The sequence below is a fragment of the Notolepis coatsorum genome, assembly GCF_963971535.1.
Source record: "Notolepis coatsorum genome assembly, chromosome: 3".
NCBI lineage: Eukaryota > Metazoa > Chordata > Actinopteri > Aulopiformes > Paralepididae > Notolepis > Notolepis coatsorum.
In genome coordinates, this window is record NC_140167.1 from 62,851,614 (window position 1) to 62,870,109 (window position 18,496).

At 44.4% G+C, this 18,496-nt stretch overlaps 1 protein-coding gene across 1 annotated transcript in view; it reads right to left on the minus strand.

Moving 5' to 3' along the window:
* Window positions 1-14,568, minus strand: part of LOC311225833 (uncharacterized protein) — a gene marked incomplete at its 3' end in the record, with an annotated part of 39,548 nt that extends 24,980 nt beyond the window's left edge. Inside the window, exon 1 of the mRNA XM_084311226.1 lies at window positions 14,465-14,568. Coding sequence (XP_084167352.1) covers window positions 14,465-14,528 — 64 coding nt within the window. The 5' untranslated portion in view covers window positions 14,529-14,568. The remainder of the gene's footprint in view (window positions 1-14,464) is intronic.
* Window positions 14,569-18,496: the final 3,928 nt, after the last annotated feature.

Consider the following 18,496-nt stretch of genomic DNA (forward strand, 5'->3'; position numbering starts at 1 on the left):
ACAGTGCTGGACTATGTTTGTACTAGGGTGAAAGAAACAATCCCCACTACCAAAATGAAAGTTTACCCAAATCAAAAACCCTGGGTAGACAAATCCGTCCGTGAAGCTCTGAGAGAGCGCACCAAAGCATACAACGACGGCCTAGTGGCAGGCAACATGAATGACCACAAGGTGGCGCGATACAACGTAAGGAGGACAGTGTCAGAGGCCAAACGACGCTACAGGGATAAAATTGAACTCCAGTTTGAACAAGCTGACTCTAGAGCTATGTGGCAGGGGCTCAAAACGATGACAGACTACAAAGGCGCCTCCCTCAAACTGAACAGTGACATCTCCTTAGCAAATGACCTCAATACCTTCTATGCGAGGTTTGATGCTGGTAATAACAACACCAGCTCACAAGCCTCGGCAATGGGGGGGGGGGGGTCGGCTGCTGATGGAGGCGCAGTGTTCAGGGTAACAGAGCATGAGGTGAGGCGGACCTTTAAAAAAGTGAATATCAGGAAGGCAGCAGGTCCGGACGGCATCCCCGGCCGCGTCCTAAAAGTCTGTGCCGACCAACTGGCCCCAGTATTCACTGACATATTTAACCTGTCCTTAGAACAGGCTGTCATCCCCACCTGCCTGAAGAAGTCCACTATTATCCCTGTACCCAAAAAATCCAAGCCTGCTTGCCTCAACGACTACCGCCCTGTAGCTCTCACCTCCATAGCCATGAAGTGCTTTGAGAAGCTAGTAAAGGGCTACATCTGCTCCTCCCTCCCCATCAACATGGACCCCCTGCAATTTGCATACCGCCCCAACAGGTCCACGGAGGACGCCATATCCCATGTGCTGCACACAGCAGCATCACACCTGGACAAGAGGCAGGGGAACTATGTGAGAATGCTATTCATCGACTACAGCTCGGCATTCAATACCATAGTCCCCTCCATACTCATAGCCAAGCTCAGGGACCTGGGCTTGGGCTATGACCTCTGCCAGTGGGTCTTGGACTTCCTGACTGGCAGACCCCAGGTGGTGAGAGCAGGCAACTGCACCTCCTCATCCATCACCCTCAACATAGGGGCCCCCCAGGGCTGTGTTCTGAGTCCCCTCCTCTACTCCCTGTACACACACGACTGTGTGGCTCAGCGGAGTAGCAATACAATCATCAAATTTGCTGACGACACAGTGGTGGTGGGCCTGATCTCTGCCAACGACGAGAGGGCCTACCTGGAAGAGGTCAAGGTCCTGGCGGGATGGTGCCAGGAAAACAGCCTCTCCCTGAACGTCAGCAAAACAAAGGAGATGATTGTGGACTTCAGGAGGTCGGGGGTCAAGGACTACAGCCCCCTCAGCATCGACGGGGCACCGGTTGAGAGAGTCAACAGCTTTAAGTACCTCGGAGCCTACATATCCGAGGACCTGACATGGACCACACACATTGACAGTGTTGTGAAGAAGGCACGACAACGCCTCTACTTCCTCAGGCGCCTAAGGAAGTTCCAAGTCAGCCAGAAGATCCTTAAGAACTTCTACTCATGTACAATAGAGAGCATCTTGACCGGCAACATCACCTCCTGGTTTGGGAATAGCACTGCACAAGACCGAGGCAGACTACAAAGAGTGACACGTTCAGCCGAACGCACAATTGGAGGGGGGCTCCCCACCCTCCAGAACATTTACTACAAGCGTTGCAAGGGCAAGGCTAAGAGAATCATTAAAGACTCCAGTCACCCGAACAACTGCCTCTTTGAACTGCTGCGGTCAGGCAAGCGATACCGGAGTCTCAAGGCGAGCACAGAAAGACTCAGAAGAAGCTTCTATCCCCAGGCCATCAGGCTGCTAAACGAACAATGAATGAACACTACACAACAACAACCACCAAACGCACATAGCACACACATCCACACGCACACACTCACTTTAAACAAACACACTGTAGCACCCACTCCACACACTTTATAGCACACACCCACTTTAAACAAACACACTGTAGCACCCACTCCCCACACTTTATATTTATGGATGAAGGATTGCACTACAACTCGTACACCTTACTGTAAATTGTACCTAAAATTGTACCTCATCCCATTTCTGCTTTGCACTAGATAGTACTGTACATTAGTACACTGCATAGTATTGTGTATTGTATATTATATGGTAACTCAGAACATTGTACATATGTCTATACCGAACACTGTGACCCCATTTTTCTTCTTCTAAAATTCATGCTATATTATGTTATTATGTTATTTGATACTATCTTGTCTAGCACAGTCTCTGGAGCGTAACAGAAAGAAGCATTTTGTATGAAAGTATTCTGTACTTCTGTATGACAACTATTAAAGAACTTGAACTTGTCTCAAATTCAAAAAAATTCACGCACACGCACACACGTATTCCGATCCGTGCAATAATATTCACGGGGTATATATTGTCATTTGAAACAAGTTACCAATGCATTGTCCTGTGGGATTATGCCCCCCTGCGGCACAATTAATTAGTCCCTCTCTATCTCTCTATCCCTCTCTCTCCCCCCCAAAAGGTATCTGCCAGTGCTGTGCAGTGGGTGACTGTCACTCAAAGCGCATTGTGAGTTTGGGCGGAGCCCAACCAAAAACAACTTTGAATCAGAAACTGCTGCTCTCTACAGTACTTGATTAGAAATACAAAACAATGCATTTTTTTTTTAAAAACCTTACAGATGTGTTCCATAGACTCACAGGAATTGTGTAAAATTGCCCAAATAGTGAAAGAAATTGTAAGATAGTTCCCCTTTAAGACAGTTTGAAGTTTTCAGATGAACAGTGTTTTTAAACTAGAATGGCACTCACAGAGATGCCTACACCCACGTATGAACAAACAAATCATGTATGTATGTACAGTACAGTACAGTATGTATGTATGTATGTATGTATGTATGTATGTATGTATGTATGTATGTATGTATGTATGTATGTATGTATGTATGTATGTATGTATGTATGTATGTATGTATGTATGTTGCATGTATGTACTGTATGTATGTATGTATGTATGTATGTATGTATGTATGTATGTATGTATGTATGTATGTATGTATGTATGTATGTATGTATGTATGTATGTATGTATGTATGTATGTATGTATGTATGTATGTATGTATGTATGTATGTATGTATGTATGTATGTATGTATGTATACTGAAAATAAAGAACATTTAAAAATGTAAATAGAAAAGACAGTAGAGGTTCAACACTTGGTGACGTATTGCATTAACACTCTCAAGTGACTGGGGGTTGGTTTCACAACAGCAAATACACAGACTCATACTATTGTTCTTCGTCAGATTGGGTTAGATTCTAGTCGTGTAGCCCTGGTGGGACAGTGAGATGAGGCTGATGAAGGCTCAAGGTGTGGTTAAAGGTTCAGCCCTGTTGCACGCTATGCAGAGGAACATTAAATTCAATTAGATTCAAATGTATTGTCATTAGGCGGCTGAGTGGCGCAGTGGGCAAGGCGCTCGCCACAAAAGCAGGAGATGCTGGTATCGCGCCCAGCTCTCGGCGTTGCTACCGGCTTGGCCGGACGTCATACTAACACAATTGGCAGTGTTAGAGGGTGGGAAAGCCGGTGGGGATGGGATTGGACGTTGTGGACAGCGACTCCTACAGGTCGGTTGGGTGACGCCGGTACGGCGGAAACAGGAAGTATCGGGGGCAGCGTGAGCCTCCCACGCGTTACTCCTCGCCACTGAGAGTTCGAGCTGTTGCGGTGAAAAGATGCGACAGGCTGCCTCCTCGTGTACCGGAGGGGACACGTGATGCAAGGCTTCTATCCTCACTACAGCCGACCAGTGGGAGGCATAGTCTAGCAACGTTCAAGACAAGGGAGGGAAGAATTGGAAACACAAAATTGGGATGGGAGAAAAATAGAAAATGGGGAGAAAAAAGTGGATCAAAAAATGTATTGTCATTATACAGCACAGAACAAGAACAACAACGAAAAGCAGTTTGGCATCAGATGTATGTAAAATAAGATAAGATGATCCTTTATTGATCCCCTTGGGCAAATTCGGGTGTCAAATCAGCATGACAGGTGGGGGGATACAGGGTGGGGGATGCATAGCTTCACAGTCCTATATACACTATAGGTACACTTAAAGTATAGATACAAATACAATATAATATAAAAAAAAGTACAAACACAAGATAGTACAATGATGAGAGTCCAGTGATATGAGTCTCTAGTGCAAAATACAATATAGTCAGTACGGTGATGCGAGTCTCTAGTTCTCAAGTCCCGAGTTGTGACAGTGATAGTTCTGGCAGCAGATCCGGCCGCCCAAGCCCTTTGTTGTAGAGCCTGATGGCTGCCGGTATAAAGGACCGGCCCAGGCGGTTTGTGGTGTGTCGGGGGGAGATGAGTCTTAGGCTGAACGTGCTCTTCATTCTGGCTAGCTCCTCATAGAGGGGGTGAGAGGGGTTCTCCAGGATGGCTTCTAGCTTTTTCTTCATCCTCCTCTCAGCCACCACCTCTAGGTTATCCAGCTCACCACCCACTACTGAGCTAGCCTTCTTCACCAGCTTGTTCAGCTTGCTGGAGTCCCTCGAGTTGATGTTGCCCCCCAGCACACCACAGCAAAAAAGAGGACGCTGGCTACAACCGACTAGTAGAAGGATAGCAGCAGTCGGTTGCACACATCGAGTTGTAGTATTATTAATATGTACAGTGATACAGGTATAAAGACACTATGATAGTAAGTCATACTGGCCAGCAGCGTAACTAGTAAGAGTAGGTAAAGGATATGTACAGATATAGATATAGTATCTACACAGGATAATGTGCAGGTACTGTATGTACAGACAGGTTCTATACGGTAAGAATACATATATATACGGTATATAGGCCTACAGCATTATTGTACATGCTATCATACAGAGTTATGGGTTATATGCAGGTGTATAAGTAGATATATAGAAGGATTATATGCAGGTATATTCAGACAGATATGTAAATTTATATATATACCAATGTTGCTATATATACAGCACTGTTGTACATGCCATCATACAGAGTATATGGGTAGACTATAGTGGGGTGGGTTGTTACGATTATTATGATTACTATGTTACAGTGTAGGGAAGTTGTAGGTAGGTATACATTGAGTATTGGCAACAAAGTTAGTGTTAGTCCCTGCATCAAGAGCTCAATCAATCAACTCCAGAATCAAAACATGTCTCCTTCTACTTCTTATCTTTCGCGTTTGGTTTACCCAATAGACATTCCCAGCAGACATTTTGACTTCATAGATGGGTAAACACAAGAGAAAAACAACAGGTGTACATAAATTGTTGTACTTTCATGTTGTCTGATAGATGCCTCTCAGTTGAAAAAGAAATGCTTTTAATATCCTGATTGAATACACTTTTATACTTATGGAGAATGTTGCACCCATCTATCTTGCATTTTTATTTAAATTTTTTTAGCATTTATTGCTTTTTTCCTGGTCAGACATGACCGACAGATGAGGAGAGGATGAACGGGAGAAGAGGCGGGGAAGACATGCGACAAATGTCACCGGGAGCGGGAGGCGAACCCGGGACAGCCGTGTAGGTGTGCGATGCACTAACGTGGTGTGCCACGAGGGTGCCCCTTATCTTGCATTTCTAAACACAGGTATAACCATAGATATAGAACAATAAACTATATATCCATTCATTTAAAAATATGGCGTCACCTGTTTACCCATTATATGACAAGTCAAGTTGAAAAGGGCCTATTTCTTTTTTTTTATCCACTTTTTCTCCCATTTTCTATATTTTCTCCCATCCCAATTTCGTATCATCCAATTCAACCCTCCCCTGTCACGAACGCTGTTTCTTGCCTCCCACAAGCCGGCTGCAATGTGGACTAAGTCATACATAGCACAAGTCCCCTCCGGTACTTGAGGTAACAGCAGTCGCATCTTTTCACCTGCGCAGCTCGATCTCTCAGTGGCGAGGAGTAACGCGTGGGAGGCTCACGCTGCCCCCGACACTTCCTGATTCTACTGCGCAGGCGCACCAACCGACCTGTAGGAGTCGCTGTCCACAAGGCCTGATCCCCACCCATCAGTTTCCCACCCCCTAATACGGCCAATGTGTATTAGTATGAACGACCAGCTAAACTGAAAGCAATGTGGAGCGCTGGGCTCGAACAGGCGAGCCCAGCGTCTCCGCATTCGTGGCGAGCGCCTTGCCCACTACGCCACGTAGCCGCCCGAAAAGGGCCTATTTCTTTACGTTTGTGTTACGGACGGTGTCCTTATGTACTATATGTATAGAGGCAGTAATGTATAATATCTGTTGTGTATATATAGGCATGTTTTGTTTGTTGTGTTCTTTTGTCTCCCTCTTGTGTCTACATATCCTCATTCTCAGGTGTCTCCCAGTCCCAGTTGCAGCAGCAGCTGGTCAATCAGCAACTCACCCCAGTGCAGCAGCAGCTGAGGCTCATCAGCAATCAACCTTCTCTCTCACTTCATATGTCCCATTGTCTGCATTGTTAGCCAGAGCTCTGTCTGTGTGTTGGTGGTAACTATGTCTCTGTGCGTTGGTAGAGCTCTCTCTGTTTGTGTGGTAATAGAGCTGGTGAAGGTTCTGGCACTTTGTGCTGTTAGTTAGTTTAGGAGATATCTTTTGTGTTCAGCCTTATTGTAGAACTGTGGCTTTTGGAGCATTATTGTAATTGTAGAGCTGTGTGCTTTTGAGTAGGACCTTTGGTGAATAGTTCTTTATTGGAATCCTTGTGTCTTTTGGTGTTTGTAGTACATTTCTGTATTAATCCCTTGTATATTTGTTCCCTTGTCACCCAGCCTATGGTGATTCCTTTTTCCTTGTGTATTAATCTTTTGTTTCGCACACAGGGACATTGAGGACAGGAAGATACCCTGGGTCTACATTTTGCATCACATAGGTCAGTGGTTCCCAAAGTCGGGGTCGCGACCCAAAGGTGGGCCGCGAGCAGCCACGGGTGGGCCGCGAGATGATTTAAAAAAAATAAAAAATAAATAATTTTTTTTTTTTTTTTTATTTAATTTTTTTAATTTTTAATTTTTTTGTCAGGCCACTGAACTTAGAAGCAGGCCAGGACAGTGTTTCTAGTTGTATTCTAAAATTCTATTCTATTGTATTCTAAAATGTGACTATATGGTTTTATATTAACTTAATAAATAAACAAAAACGAAAAATCTACTTATTTCAACGAACATTTCAAACTAAATAACAGATTATGCACATAAAACGCTGAAAACAACCGAAGCAACAATAGTATTTTAATGAGGCTATTATTATTATCATTATTATTTTGCAACAAGTTAGCCCTCTCATAAATAGCACATATAAATGAATAACTACCTTGAACTAACTTAATAGGATTGAAGTGATATTTGGCTTAAAAAATCGGTCGCCTGGCAAAAAAAAAAAAAAAAAAAAGCCAGACGATGTGCATTGGGCCGCGGCTCTCTGACGCCTTATTTTCTGGGCCCCGGCCTGAAAAGTTTGGGAACCCCTGACATAGGTGATCTGATGTTAAAGACACCAGCTTTAGAGTGAGCACAACCAACTTTTGTGTTTATAAAAATAAATACTATTATTTTGCAAATTGTTTCCTTGGTTTTGTGTCACTGCACCCTCACCTACCCTGTCTGTGGCCTTGTGTTGCGTCTCCTTACTGGGGTACGTAACAGTTTGGATCAGCGTTTTTATTTTTTTAATGGCGGACTGGTATGAAATGGAGGCTTGCCGGTTCTCTGGACATTTGCCCTCTCGCGGCTGCATGCAGTCGAGGCGTGGTGGAAACATTCACACCACCACGAGAGAGAGAGAGCGAGAGAGAGAGAGAGAGAGAGAGAGAGAGACTCTCCCCTGCAGACCTTCAGAGAGTTATCCACGCTTTCATCTTGTCTAGATACTGCAATTCTCTCTATAGGTATCAACCGGTCTTCCCTGTCCCGCCTACAGCTAGTACAAAACGCCGCTGCCAGACTGTTGACCCGTAAGAAAGACCACATCACCCCTGTCCTTGCCTCCCTTCATTGGCTTCCAGTACGCTACAGAATACATTTTAATGTTCTCCTGTTCGTTTTTAAAGCCCTTAATGGTCAGCCCCCCTCCTACATCTCAGACCTCCTATCCCCCTATTCCAACACCAGGTCCCTTAGGTCAGCCGAGCAGAGGCCCCTGACAGTCCGGAGGTCTAACCTTAAGCTCAGGGGGGGGGGGGGGGGGGCGTGCCTTTGCTGTCGCAGCCCCTGAACTGTGGACCAGCATCCCCACCTCCATGAGGCTTGCCCCCTCGACAGATGCCTTCAAGTCTAGACTCAAAACCCACTTCTACTCATTAGCATTTCCCGATGTACACTGACTCATTCCCTGTTTGCTTGTGTGTCCTCCCTGAACTGAGATGTGATTGTTGTCTATATGTTGTCTAGATGTTGTCTAGATGTATCTATGTGTATCTACCCTCTGTACAGCACTTTGGTTGATGTGTCATATTTAAATGTGCTCTATAAATAAATCTGATTGATTGATTGATTGATTGATTGATTGATTGATTGATTGGTTGATTGATTGATTGACATAGAAATGCAGGTCAATGTAAATACTCTTATAATAGCTATGAGATACCAAGACCTCTAGTCCATTTGTGGAAGTCCATCCCCGCCCCAACCATGAATTATGATTAAATTGGCAGGTGCACCAATGTGTTCTGTCTCAGTGTTCTGTCTCAGTGTATTCTGTCTGAGTGTTGTGTCTCAGTGTTCTGTCTCAGTATTGTGTCTCAGTGTTGTGTCTCAGTGTTGTGTCTCAGTGTGTTCTGTCTCAGTGTTCTGTCTCAGTGTGTTCTGTCTCAGTGTTCTGTCTCAGTGTGTTCTGTCTCAGTGTTCTGTCTCAGTGTTCTGTCTCAGTGTGTTCTGTCTCAGTGTTCTGTCTCAGTGTTGTGTCTCAGTGTTCTGTCTCAGTGTTGTGTCTCAGTGTTGTGTCTCAGTGTGTTCTGTCTCAGTGTGTTCTGTCTCAGTGTTCTGTCTCAGTGTGTTCTGTCTCAGTGTTCTGTCTCAGTGTTCTGTCTCAGTGTTGTGTCTCAGTGTTCTGTCTGTGTTCTGTCTCAGTGTTCTGTCTCAGTGTATTCTGTCTCAGTATATTCTGTCTCAGTGTTCTGTCTCAGTATATTCTGTCTCAGTGTATTCTGTCTCAGTGTATTCTGTCTCAATATATTCTGTCTCAGTGTATTCTGTCTCAGTGTATTCTGTCTCAGTGTTCTGTCTCAGTGTTGTGTCTCAGTGTTCTGTCTCAGTGTTCTGTCTCAGTGTTCTGTCTCAGTATTCTGTCTCAGTGTTGTGTCTCAGTGTTGTGTCTCAGTGTTCTGTCTCAGTGTTCTGTCTCAGTGTTCTGTCTCAGTGTTCTGTCGCAGTGTTCTGTCTCAGTGTTGTGTCTCAGTGTTCTGTCTCAGTGTGTTCTGTCTCAGTGTTCTGTCTCAGTGTTCTGTCTCAGTGTTGTGTCTCAGTGTTGTGTCTCAGTGTTGTGTCTCAGTGTTCTGTCTCAGTGTTGTGTCTCAGTGTTCTGTCTCAGTGTTGTGTCTCAGTGTTCTGTCTCAGTGTTGTGTCTCAGTGTTCTGTCTCAGTGTTGTGTCTCAGTGTTCTGTCTCAGTGTTGTGTCTCAGTGTTGTGTCTCAGTGTTCTGTCTCAGTGTTGTGTCTCAGTGTTCTGTCTCAGTGTTGTGTCTCAGTGTTCTGTCTCAGTGTTGTGTCTCAGTATTCTGTCTCAGTGTGTTCTGTCTCAGTGTTCTGTCTCAGTGTTGTGTCTCAGTGTTCTGTCTCAGTGTTCTGTCTCAGTGTTCTGTCTCAGTGTTGTGTCTCAGTGTTCTGTCTCAGTGTTGTGTCTCAGTGTTCTGTCTCAGTATTCTGTCTCAGTATTCTGTCTCAGTATTCTGTCTCAGTGTTGTGTCTCAGTGTTGTGTCTCAGTGTTCTGTCTCAGTATTCTGTCTCAGTATTCTGTATCAGTGTTCTGTCTCAGTGTTGTGTCTCATTGTTCTGTCTCAGTGTTCTGTCTCAGTGTTCTGTCTCAGTGTTCTGTCTCAGTGTTGTGTCTCAGTGTTCTGTCTCAGTGTTGTGTCTCAGTGTTGTGTCTCAGTGTTGTGTCTCAGTGTTCTGTCTCAGTGTTCTGTCTCAGTGTTGTGTCTCAGTGTTCTGTCTCAGTGTTGTGTCTCAGTGTTCTGTCTCAGTGTTCTGTCTCAGTGTTCTGTCTCAGTGTTGTGTCTCAGTGTTGTGTCTCAGTGTTGTGTCTCAGTGTTCTGTCTCAGTGTTCTGTCTCAGTGTTCTGTCTCAGTGTTGTGTCTCAGTGTTCTGTCTCAGTGTTCTGTCTCAGTGTGTTCTGTCTCAGTGTTCTGTCTCAGTATTCTGTCTCAGTGTTGTGTCTCAGTGTTCTGTCTCAGTGTTGTGTCTCAGTGTTCTGTCTCAGTGTTCTGTCTCAGTGTTCTGTCTCAGTGTTCTGTCTCAGTGTTGTGTCTCAGTGTTGTGTCTCAGTGTTCTGTCTCAGTGTTCTGTCTCAGTATTCTGTCTCAGTGTTGTGTCTCAGTGTTCTGTCTCAGTGTTCTGTCTCAGTGTGTTCTGTCTCAGTGTTCTGTCTCAGTGTTCTGTCTCAGTGTTCTGTCTCACTGTTCTGTCTCAGTGTTGTGTCTCAGTGTTCTGTCTCAGTGTTCTGTCTCAGTGTTGTGTCTCAGTGTTCTGTCTCAGTGTTGTGTCTCAGTGTTCTGTATCAGTGTTCTGTCTCAGTGTTCTGTCTCAGTGTTCTGTCTCAGTGTGTTCTGTCTCAGTGTTCTGTCTCAGTATTCTGTCTCAGTGTTCTGTCTCAGTGTTCTGTCTCAGTGTTGTGTCTCAGTGTTGTGTCTCAGTGTTCTGTCTCAGTGTTGTGTCTCAGTGTTCTGTCTCAGTGTTCTGTCTCAGTGTTCTGTCTCAGTGTTCTGTCTCAGTGTTGTGTCTCAGTGTTCTGTCTCAGTGTTGTGTCTCAGTGTTCTGTCTCAGTATTCTGTCTCAGTATTCTGTCTCAGTATTCTGTCTCAGTGTTGTGTCTCAGTGTTGTGTCTCAGTGTTCTGTCTCAGTATTCTGTCTCAGTATTCTGTATCAGTGTTCTGTCTCAGTGTTGTGTCTCAGTGTTCTGTCTCAGTGTTCTGTCTCAGTGTTCTGTCTCAGTGTTGTGTCTCAGTGTTCTGTCTCAGTGTTGTGTCTCAGTGTTGTGTCTCAGTGTTGTGTCTCAGTGTTCTGTCTCAGTGTTCTGTCTCAGTGTTGTGTCTCAGTGTTCTGTCTCAGTGTTGTGTCTCAGTGTTCTGTCTCAGTGTTCTGTCTCAGTGTTCTGTCTCAGTGTTGTGTCTCAGTGTTGTGTCTCAGTGTTCTGTCTCAGTGTTCTGTCTCAGTGTTCTGTCTCAGTGTTCTGTCTCAGTGTTGTGTCTCAGTGTTCTGTCTCAGTGTGTTCTGTCTCAGTGTTCTGTCTCAGTGTTCTGTCTCAGTGTTGTGTCTCAGTGTTGTGTCTCAGTGTTCTGTCTCAGTGTTCTGTCTCAGTATTCTGTCTCAGTGTTGTGTCTCAGTGTTCTGTCTCAGTGTTCTGTCTCAGTGTGTTCTGTCTCAGTGTTCTGTCTCAGTGTTCTGTCTCAGTGTTCTGTCTCACTGTTCTGTCTCAGTGTTGTGTCTCAGTGTTCTGTCTCAGTGTTCTGTCTCAGTGTTGTGTCTCAGTGTTCTGTCTCAGTGTTGTGTCTCAGTGTTCTGTATCAGTGTTCTGTCTCAGTGTTCTGTCTCAGTGTTCTGTCTCAGTGTTCTGTCTCAGTGTTGTGTCTCAGTGTTCTGTATCAGTGTTCTGTCTCAGTGTTCTGTCTCAGTATTCTGTCTCAGTGTTCTGTCTCAGTGTTCTGTCTCAGTGTTGTGTCTCAGTGTTGTGTCTCAGTGTTCTGTCTCAGTGTTGTGTCTCAGTGTTCTGTCTCAGTGTTCTGTCTCAGTGTTCTGTCTCAGTGTTCTGTCTCAGTGTGTTCTGTCTCAGTGTTCTGTCTCAGTGTTCTGTCTCAGTGTTCTGTCTCAGTGTTCTGTCTCAATGTTCTGTCTCAGTGTTCTGTCTCAGTGTTCTGTCTCAGTGTGTTCTGTCTCAGTGTGTTCTGTCTCAGAGTGCTGTGCTCTGCCAGGAAGCACAGTCGGCTCAGAATGGAACAAGGAAGTGGTCAGACTGTGTCAAAGACACACTTCATCTCTGTCTGCCATAGGTTTATTATCAGCTCTTATTCTGTAGAGTCAAGAACACAGGGGTTCGAACACACAGGGCGTTTATTCTAAGATCTTAACTCTGTAACATCATACTGGCCAATTCCCTCAAAACTGAATCTTATTTTACTTTACTTTAAATTACATTGTATTACATTACTTTACATGACTTTAAATTGCTTTTCATTACTTGAAACTACATGCCTTTACTTTAAATTACATTACATTATTTTACATTGCTTTAAATTACATTACATTGCATTTACATGTAGCATCTCAGCTTTTGACTCCCCTGCATGCTGTAGCCAGACTACAGTATGTTATTTTCTAATCATATAAGATAAGATACACTCACACACACTCACTTTAAACAAACACTCACCTTACCACTCACTGTATTCACTTTAGACTCTTTAACACACTTTATATTGATCTATTATTAAAGAGATTTGCACCACATTCATACCTCATTTGCACCCTACCCCAAGTTTTGTACCTCTGCATTCTACCTCACTGTTACTCATTTTCACTCTGTATTGTATATTGTATAGTATATTGACTTTGAGGAAGTAGCTTACACACTTAACTATGGAAAGTAGCAGTCATGTTGATGGAAAAGTGAAGTAGCAATATTGTAACACTGTTTGGTGCATTGTACCACAATGACTAACTATACAGACTATTCTGAGAGCAGAAACAACTTATGGAGAGAGAAGTGCCACATATAGACTCTGATGCCCCACTGAAAATAACATCAATACTTAATTAATATAACTTGATTCCTATAAAGGCTAAACAGAGGGAAGGGCGGCTGAGTGGCGCAGTGGGCAAGGCGCTCGCCACTAACGCAGGATATGCTGGTATGGAGCCCAGCTCTCGGCGTTGCTACCGGCTTGGCCAGTCGTCATACTAACACAATTGGCAGTGTTAGAGGGTGGGAAAGCCGGTGGGTGGGGATTGGACGTTGTGGACAGCGACTCCTACAGGTCGGTTGGTGCGCCTGTACAGCAGAATCAGGAAGTATCGGGGGCAGCGTGAGCCTCCCACGCGTTACTCCTCACCACTGAGAGATCGCGCTGTTCAGGTGAAAAGATGCGACAGCTGCCTCCTCGTGTACCGGAGGGGACACGTGATGCAAGGCTTGGTCCTCACTGCAGCCGACCAATGGGAGGCATAGTCTAGCAACGTTCGAGACAGGGGAGGGGAGAATTGAAGGGAGAATTGGCGAGACGAAATTGGGATGGGAGAAAAATAGAAAAAATAAGGGGAAAAAGTGGATAAAAAAAAGGCTAAACAGAGGGAGAGTGAATGGAATGATATTGCGTAGATGTGTATAAATGCTGGAAATGGTTTGAAACTTTGAATGATTGACACACGATGGAGTGATGCTACAGGCAATGAGGAGGGGTTGAGTTCACACACACACACACACACACACACGCACACACTCACGCACGCACACACACACACACACACACACACACACACACACAGACACACTCATACATGTGCACATACTCACAGCTCTTTAATATACGAGAGGCAACATTTTAAGGGCTGCTTCCTTATAAACAGCAGTCTTTGAGCAAATCGTGCAGTTTACTATGTTGAATGTTTTTTTTTAACTAGGTCTGGTTATTTCTGCTAGAATCCACATGACAAATGATGAAATATATTTCTCGTGAACCGGGGTCCCAGAGCAAGAGTATAAGAAATCAGAAATCCTGCTTAATCGACCATAATCCACAGAAAACAATAAGGGATCTCAATTTGATGAAAAATTCATTATTAATATATTTAGTTGTGCCGTTTGCTGACCACATTTCATGATTTGGCAAATTTCAAAGAAACATTTTCTAAGAACAGGAAGGAAAGATCAAATATTTCCTTTGATGCCTCTGTCTCGGTGGAGACAGTTCAGCAGGTCTCTTGAAAATGATGATGATCACACCACCACCAACCATGCCACACTAGACCTTATGCTACAAAAATAATACAGTTCTTTACAATAATATCATCAATCACAATAAGACAGCAGATCACCTCCAACACTATATCCTCAAGTTTTTGGCATCCTTCAGTTTATTTCATACTATTTCATTCTTCGAGACTTCCTTAATACTAGGGAACGACTTCACATAAAAAAAAATAAGTCTTTCAGCACTGCTGTCACCTTCCCAATACACAGCTCCATTCATCCTAGACTGCTACTTACATTTGGCCAAAGCAACCAGTCCGGCACAAAGCAGCAGGATCTTCAGTGCGCGGCGTCCCGCCATGTCCAGGAGTTAGGGTGTGTGCTCCTAGACACCATACGTACTAAAGGGGACCAAGATGGGACATTCACAGACCATATAAAAGCTGCGTCTCCTGTTACTATTCTCCCAAAAATATGTCTAAATTGGAACAAAAAAATGTCAAGCTACGTACATTTTCTTTCTGGTGTTATCAGTCCTCACAGCTTTCTGGAACTCGTTCCCCCAAAGCCTACACCTTGTCTCTGGTCTCAAGGCAAGTGAACCGGAGTGATGTCACGCACACTGTCGCTTCTTGCTCTATACCTTTTTTTTTCTTTTATGACAGGAAGTTTCATTTCGGCGACACCACCAAGTAACAGGAAGTCTCCTCTCATCTAAGCTTTGCATCTTGTCCTTCATGTGTGCACTGCAAACCCTTCTGACTTATCGAGTGGAGCAAAAGCCTGGCTTTAGGGGTGAGGCACCGTGTCAACAGACTTTGAGTTGTCTTCAAAGGTGGTGTGGGTATGTTAGGCTTTTGGACATGAGCCAAACACACTGGTTGGTTTGATTTTGAATTCCTTGGCTGAAATGTGCACAAGAAAAAGAGGAATTTCAGTCCTGCACAACTTTTTAACATCTTCTGTCATGGTTTGGTTACAGTATAAAACCTATTCTTACTAAGGCTTGGGGTGTTGGGGCTTTACGGGTTGAGCCACGATTAGACATCATGAAACATCATGTCCTCCTTCCTACTCTCTGGCTCCTCCGCTGTGTGGCCTGCAGGCCTGCAGCTCTGTCATGTTTTGGATTAAAGGGTGAATTCAGAATTTTGGACCCTTAGCCCTGTTTCCTTGCCAATGGTGTTGTCGATTTAAAAAAAATGTATCCACTTTTTCTCCATCTTTCTCTGTTTTTCTCGCATCCCAATTTAGTCGTGCCAATTCCCCCCTCCCCTGTCTTGATCGTTGCTCGCATGTGCCCCCCACTGGTCGGTCGTAGGGGAGGTTGAAGAATCTATCGCATGTCCCCTCCGATACATGCAGAGTCAGCCAGCCACTTTTTTTCACCTGCCAGCGCGGACTCTCATTGGCGAGGTGTAACGTGTGGGAGGCTCACACTACCCTCGACATCTTCTGTCCTTGCTGTGCAGGCGCCCTGACCGACCTGTAGGAGTCACTGTTTACAACGACCAGATTACAACCCACCGACTCCCAGTGATGTACCCGAACGCGTTCAATGAACGTGTTCGTATTTTGGGCAAACGTGAACTGAACGTACTGTATATCCGCTAAATGAACGCAATTGAGAATGCGTTCATTCTCAGCGCTGTATAACGGCATTCAAACGTGCGTTCATTCTCAGCACTCTATTATAACGGTGTTCAAAGATGTGCCAGATTTCATTTTTTTTTATCCACTTTTTCTCCCATTTTCTATATTTTCTCCCATCCCAATTTCGTATCATCCAATTCAACCCTCCCCTGTCACGGACGCTGTTTCTTGCCTCCCACAAGCCGGCTGCAATGTGGACTAAGTCATACATAGCACAAGTCCCCTCCGGTACTTGAGGTAACAGCAGTCGCATCTTTTCACCTGCGCAGCTCGATCTCTCAGTGGCGAGGAGTAACGCGTGGGAGGCTCACGCTGCCCCCGACACTTCCTGATTCTACTGCGCAGGCGCACCAACCGACATGTAGGAGTCGCTGTCCACAACGCCCGATCCCCACCCATCAGTTTCCCACCCCCTAATACGGCCAATGTGTATTAGTACGGACGACCAGCTAAACTGAAAGCAAATGTGGAGCGCTGGGCTCGAACTGACGAGCCCAGCGTCTCCAGCATTTCGTGGCGAGTGCCTTGCCCACTACGCCACGTAGCCGCCCAGATGTGCAGATTTCATATGCATTTCAGCCGAAAACCCAGTTAAAACACACTGTAAACAGGCTTCAAATGTACAGTATGCGGAAAAACCACCCGATCTGGCAACGCGCCTGTCACCCCTGCTACGTCATCAGACTCCTCACAACAAACAGTGGAACCGCGGAAGCAAGCATTAGTATCAAGCCGAGAGCTGCAGCAGCACTCGCTCAGTCAGACTCTACTTCTAGACGTCGGCGTTTGAGCATTTAAAATAGTTTAATGTTAAAGTCAGTACTGACTCAGACGGAAACAATCTAACGTTTGTCTGTAAACTTTGTCCACCCGGTTTGAAGAAGCATGTCCGCACATCGACGTCGAGTCGTCGACAGCAACATTGAGAATATGCAAACGTCCTGTTTTAGTTTTCATAATAAAGACAATTCAAGCAAAGTTTTCCTCATGTTTTTGAAAATATACTGTAGAGATGAAAGCTGCAGCTACTAGTGTGGACTGAATGGGCGGCAGCAAAGCGTTATGGAAATGGCAGTATTCCGATTGCTGTCTGTGGTTCAATAATTTTTACAAATAATAGCTCGCAGCAACATATTGATAAAAGAACTAACAAAATGGGCCGTTCAATATTTCCTTTATGTTCGAAATGTCAAACAGACCTGGGTACCTATACAGTCTATCACTACTTTTGGGAATCTAAGTGTTTATCCAGGTTCTGGGGCCAAGTGATTGATTGATTGAACACTTTATTAACAGATTGCAGAATGGGTACAGTACAGTACAGTACAACTCAGTCATATATGATGAATTGAAAATGGGGGACCCTGATGTAAACAAGACGAAAGTCTTTCTCTGGTCTGCATCCCCTTAACAATTGTATATGAGCTGTACTGTACTGTACCGATTCTGCAATCTGTTAATAAACGTTTCAATCAATCAATCAATCAATCAATCAATCAAACATACAATTGTTAAGGGGATGCAGACCAGAGAAAGACTTTCGTCTTGTTTACATCAGGGTCCCCCATTTTCAATTCATCATAACATGACATACATGACATACAGATAGACAGTACTGCTACATCTATACATTTATGACATACCAGATTTGCAAAATACAGTACTGTTTGTGATACAAAAAGAGTCCAGAAAAGAGAGTATATACATTTGACGTAGAAACTGTACATTGGAGGAGGTTGGGTAGGTGGGGTGGGGGGGGCCTGTACATTGGAGGTGGTTGGGTGGGTGGGTGGGGGGTTGGGTAGGAGGGGTGACACCCTTTACAATTCAAACTATTTGATAAACGTCTACTTTCAGCCCGGAAATGCATTCTGATAAACTGGATTAAGGATAAGCCTCCATTTTTACAAATGTGGTATAGAGAGATCTTCTGTGTGCTACCCCATGAAAGACACTGTGCAATGCATAGAGGCAACGACGCTTCCTTTCAGGAGGTGTGGGCCCCACTATTAGACTATTTTCCTGATGAAATGTCTCGGATCCTTCTAAAGGCCCAGTGCCCCATTGTATGGACAGACCTAGGATAGGAAAAAATAAATATGTGAATGGGCTCGAGGCAAGTGCAATACTGTACAGTGCCTGTCTTGGTTTGCTTTCCTTTTTGCTTGTTTTTCTTTTTGTTTTGTTTTTGCTTGCTTATGGTGTGGATGATGGCATAGAGATGAACTGGAGGACCCCCCCCCCTTGTCCCAATGTGTGTTTTTGTAATGTAAGTAACTGTACGTGAAAAATCTATATAAAAAAAATTCAAAAAAGAACTAAAAAGAACTAAATTATTTCATTTTTGAAACCATGAACTTTAGTTAAAAATGTTGAATTATGAACTATGAACTGAACTAGTTCATTTGAAAAATTGTGAAATGTGAACTGAACTAGTTCATGTAGAAAGTGAACTTTCCCAACACTGCCGACTCCCCTCCCGCTGACTCTGCCAATTGAGTCAGTATGACGGCCGGACCAAGCCGGAGGCAACGCTGACAGCCGGATTCGATACCGGTGTCTCACACGTTGGTGACGAGCGCTTAGACCGCTGCGCCACTCAGCCGCCGCGGTGTTGTCAATTGTTAAACGTTTACAACTATTCCACAGTGCACCCAGTAGTTTCAATGTTTTTTA